Source organism: Chrysemys picta, chromosome 4, assembly GCF_011386835.1.
Source record: "Chrysemys picta bellii isolate R12L10 chromosome 4, ASM1138683v2, whole genome shotgun sequence".
Classification (NCBI taxonomy): Eukaryota; Metazoa; Chordata; order Testudines; family Emydidae; genus Chrysemys; species Chrysemys picta.
The window spans coordinates 49,434,818-49,439,802 of NC_088794.1; the positions used below are offsets into that span (position 1 = coordinate 49,434,818).

At 51.7% G+C, this 4,985-nt stretch overlaps 1 protein-coding gene across 1 annotated transcript; it reads right to left on the reverse strand.

Annotated features, from left to right (window-relative positions):
* Positions 1-1,996: 1,996 nt before the first annotated feature.
* On the reverse strand, positions 1,997-4,537 carry LOC135983019 (uncharacterized). The gene is made up of 2 exons (XM_065592223.1): positions 3,561-4,537; positions 1,997-2,566 (listed from the first exon to the last, which is right to left on the reverse strand). The coding sequence occupies exons 1-2, from the start codon at positions 4,135-4,137 to the stop codon at positions 2,091-2,093; spliced, it is 1,053 nt and encodes a 350-aa protein (XP_065448295.1). The 5' UTR covers positions 4,138-4,537; the 3' UTR covers positions 1,997-2,090.
* Positions 4,538-4,985: the final 448 nt, after the last annotated feature.

Here is a 4,985-nt window from a genome sequence, read left to right on the forward strand (position 1 = left end):
GAAAACAGTTCGCGCGCTTTTCCAGTCATTGACAGCGCGGACGCCACTGTACTCCGAGCATGGAGCCCGCTGCGACCATCGCTGCAGTTGTGGCCGCTCTCAACGTCTCGCAGCTTATCATAAAGGTTTCCCTGAGGCAGATGCAGAAAAGTCAGGCAAGGAGGCTACGGCACCGCGGTGATGTCCTGAAGTCTGAGAGTAGCACAGACCTGTCAGAAAGCAGGCGACCCAGCGCCGAGGACATCACAGTGGCAATGGGTCATGTTGATGCCGTGGAACGGCGATTCTGGGCACGGGAAACAAGCACTGAGTGGTGGGACCGCATAGTGCTGCAGGTCTGGGATGAATCCCAGTGGCTGCGAAACTTTCGCATGCGGAAGGGAACTTTCCTGGAACTTTGTGAGTTGCTGTCCCCTGCCCTGAAGCGCAGTGACACCCGGTTGCGAGCTGCACTGAGTGTACAGAAGCGAGTGGCCATAGCCCTGTGGAAGCTTGCAACGCCAGACAGCTACCGGTCAGTCGCGAACCAGTTTGGGGTGGGCAAATCTACCGTGGGGGTTGTTGTGATGCAAGTAGCGAAGGCAATCGTTGATGTACTGCTGCCAAAGGTAGTGACCCTGGGAAACGTGGAGGCGATCATAGATGGCTTCGCAGCGATGGGATTCCCAAACTGCGGTGGGGCCATAGATGGAACTCACATCCCTATCCTGGCACCGGACCACCAGGCCACCCAGTACATTAACCGAAAGGGATACTTTTCCATGGTGCTGCAAGCACTGGTGGACCACAGGGGACGTTTTACCAACATCTACGTGGGATGGCCGGGCAAGGTTCATGACGCTCGTGTTTTCAGGAACTCTGGTCTGTTTAGACGGCTGCAACAAGGTATTTACTTCCCGGACCACAAAATAACTGTTGGGGATGTGGAGATGCCTATAGTCATCCTCGGGGACCCAGCCTACCCGCTAATGCCCTGGCTCATGAAGCCCTATACTGGCGCCCTGGACACTGAAAAAGAACTCTTCAACTACCGGCTGAGCAAGTGCAGAATGGTGGTGGAGTGTGCTTTTGGCCGTCTCAAGGGGAGATGGAGAAGCTTACTGACTCGCTGTGATCTCAGCGAAACCAATATCCCCATTGTTATAGCAGCTTGCTGTGTGCTCCACAATCTCTGTGAGAGCAAGGGGGAGACCTTTATGGCGGGGTGGGAGGTTGACGAAAATAGCCTGGCTGGTGATTACTCACAGCCAGACAGCCGGGCGATTAGAAGAGACCAGCGGGACGCGCTGTGCATCCGGGAGGCTTTGAAAGCAAAGTTCCTGAGTGAGCAGGGTAACCTGTGATTTTATAGTTTGTGTACTGAGAAGCTAAACCTGCCCCCGTTTCTTTACCCAGGTAATGTTGACTATCCTATCCAGTTACATACCCCCTTCACCCCCCTCCAACACACGTGTCGAAATAAAAATAGTTCTACTTTGTTAAAGCACACCGTTTTCTTTAATACTGTTTTAGCGGGAATTTTTTATAACTGGGACGCAGACTGTGGTGCGGGGCGGGTCTAGTGTTGTGATGCGAATGCAGCTTCTAAACTCAAGGATTGACAGGCTCCGCTGCGGTGGGATGCTTGTTTCAACGGAGCCTGTCACCCCTCCTGATCGGGACTGTGTGTATGGGAGGTCTATTTGACTTTGTGGCAGGGGGAGGACGGTTACAGATCCCATGCTGTGTGGCTCTGTGATCCTGTCTAAGGACCGGCGCTTAAGATCTGTAACTGCCCTCCCCCGCCACAAAGTCACAGAGCAACCCACCCCCCCCAACATTACATCAAAACAACCTCCCAGACTAACCGGGGCAACTAGTCACTGCATCACTGCACTGTGTATGTGCCCTGCTGCTGTGCCTGCCCCCGACTATGTACCCTGCCAAAGGAGACTGTCCTGTCCAATTTCCAACCCCCTTTCCCTCCTCCTCCAAAAGAACATGATTGAAACAGTAGTTAACAGAAACGAATTTTTTATTATCAACTACACATGGCATTGGGAGGTGAAACTTGGACGTGGGCTTGTGTCAGGCGGGAAGGAAAGAACTTTTCAAATTTTGGGAAATGAGAGCCTTCTGCTACTAGAGCTCTCTGCAGGGGTGGAGTGAGAGTTAGCAGGGACTCTGCCGCCTCTCCTTCTTTGCACTTTGGGTGAGGTGGGTATGGGACTTGGTGGCGGGGGAGGGCGGTTAGAGATGGACAGCAGCGGGGCTCTGTCCTCCTGCCTCCGTTCCTGCAGAACATCCACAAGGCGCCGGAGCGTGTCCGTTTGCTCCCTCAGTAGTCCAAGCAGCGTTTGAGTCGCCTGCTGGTCTTCCTGCCGCCACCTCTCCTCCCGATCCATGTTGGCTTGGTGCATTCGGGTCAAGTTCTCCCGCCACTGGGTCTGCTGTGCTGCCTGGGCTTGGGAAGAGGCCATAAGCTCAGAGAACATGTCCTCCCGTGTCCTCTTCTTCCTACGCCTAATCCGCGCTAGCCTCTGGGAGTGTGATTCCAGGCTAGGTTGTGAGACAGTCGCAGACGGGGCTGTGGAAATGGGAAAAAGGGAGTGAATTCCTCTGAAAGATAAATGTAGTTGTGAACAAAGAACATAGTCTTTCTCTGTGAACAAGACCATGCACAGCACCTTTCACATGCGCACTCAGCACAAGGTCGAATTCTCGGCCTTCGCATTCTGTGCCTGGGGTCTTGAACAGCACATTTGAGAAGCGAGGCAGCACAACGGAATTTCTGTTGCAGGCAGACATGGTAAGCCGTACACTTGTGGCAGTTTAAAACTTTTATATTACCACTGGCCTCATTTCACATTTAAATCAATGTCAGTCCCTGCTGCCAGCAATCCGGCAAGCGGGAACTCTGCCCCTGTCCCACCCCCTCGCGGCTGTCCCCGGGAATGATCCCTTTCGGCTGCCCCTCTCCCGCCTCCACCGCGTGGCTGCAAACCAGCGGTGACAGTTCTGTAAAGGAACGGGAAAGCAGTCCCAACACTAACATTCCCCTACCTAATTAAAAGCAGGTCACCATGGCCGACATCACCCTGATGAGGATCTCCGAGAGCGACAAAGAGAGAATGCTCCGGGAAAGCCTCCAAAGACCAGGGCCGTATGCCGCCCTGCTGTGCAGAGCAATGATCCCCGAGTACCTGATAATCTCGTGGCGCGGCAACGTGTCGTACTTCGGAGGACCCAATAAGGCCGCTCTCCCCAAGAACCTCATGCAACGGCTTTCAAGTTACCTCCAGGAGAGCTTCATCGAGATGTCCCAGGAGGATTACTGCTCTATCCCCGCACATATAGACCGCATTTTACTGTAGCTGCAGTAGCAGGGAATACACAGTAGAGCGGCTTGTGCAGGACAATCACTGAAAACCGGACATTGCTAGATTTCTTTTCAAAACTTGCACTGCCCCTTACTAAACCGTTAAGCGCCTAGGGCACACTAATCATGAACAACCCATTCTTTTAATTGTTAATATTCCTGTTTTGTTAAAAATAAATGTTTAGATGTTTACAACACTTACTGGCTGATCCTTCACCAGATTCTGTGTCCGGGGTAATGGCTGGGGACGCTTCGTAGGGGATCTCTGTAAGGGTGATGAAGAGATCCTGGCTGTCGGGGAAATCAGCGTTGTGAGAGCTGCCAACTGCCTCGCCCTCCTCATCTCCTTCCTCATCTTCCCCGTCCCCTAACATGTCTGAGGAACCGGCCGTGGACAGTATCCCATCCTCAGAGTCCACGGTCACTGGTGGGGTAGTGGTGGCGGCAGCACCGAGGATGGAATGCAGTGCCTCGTAGAAACGGGATGTCTGGGGATGGGATCCGGAGCGTCCGTTTGCCTCTTTGGTCTTCTGGTAGCCTTGTCTCAGCTCCTTGATTTTCACGCGGCACTGCGTTGCATCCCGGCTGTATCCTCTCTCTGCCATGTCTTTAGAGATCTTCTCGTAGATCTTTGCATTCCTTCTTTTGGATCGCAGCTCGGAAAGCACGGACTCATCGCCCCACACAGCGATGAGATCCAAGACTTCACGATCAGTCCATGCTGGGGCTCTCTTTCTATTCCCAGACTGCACGGCCATCACTGCTGGAGAGCTCTGCATCGTTGCCAGTGCTGCTGTGCTCGCCACGATGTCCAGACAGGAAATGAGATTCAAACTGGCCAGACAGGAAAAGGAATTCAAATTCAAATTTTCCCGGGGCTTTTCCTGTGTGGCTGGTCAGAGCATCCGAGCTCGCACTGCTGTCCAGAGCGTCAACAGAGTGGTGCACTGTGGGATAGCTCCCGGAGCTATTAGCGTCGATTTCCATCCACACCTAGCCTAATTCGACATGGCCATGTCGAATTTAGCGCTACTCCCCTCGTCGGGGAGGAGTACAGAAGTCGAATTAAAGAGACCTCTATGTCGAACTAAATAGCATCGCAGTGTGGACGGGTGCAGGGTTAATTCGATTTAACGGCGCTAACTTCGACATAAACGCCTAGTGTAGACCAGGCCTTAGACTCTTGGTCTTAATATATATTACGTTTTTGAACAGCATTTGTAGTTTAAACAGAATGAATAGTAAGTTTCTCAGTAGTAATGCTAAATGAGTTCAAACAGGGTCTGGTCCTGGTCTGGAATGTTTATTCATTGTCAGCTGAGCCCTCATTAAAACAAGTTCTAAGGATTTATTTGCCTGGTTTGTGTTCTGAACCCATTAAGGGTTTAGGAAAGAATTGACATTTGTTCTGTAATTCTTTCTGAATAGAAAAGGCCTTTGAAATACCTCCTTTACCCATAACAACAGATTAAAAAGTGAGATCTTTTTGATAGGTGGCTTTGATTTTGGATCTGCAACAACGATCAAGATTTTCATAAGTATTAATGATTTGGGGGGCCTCCATTTTTGAGGTGCCCTATGAGAGACCTGTAAAGGGACTTCTTTTCAGAAAGTACTGAGCATCCAC

What these genes read in the sequence shown, in the direction of transcription:
- LOC135983019 (XM_065592223.1), bottom strand. Translation starts at nt 4,137, where the DNA reads ATGCAGAGCTCTCCAGCAGTGATGGCCGTGCAGTCTGGGAATAGAAAG. An exon ending in ATCTGGTGAAGGATCAGCCA is followed by an intron (nt 2,567 to 3,560) that starts GTAAGTGTTGTA and finishes CCATTTCCACAG; the next exon opens with CCCCGTCTGCGACTGTCTCA.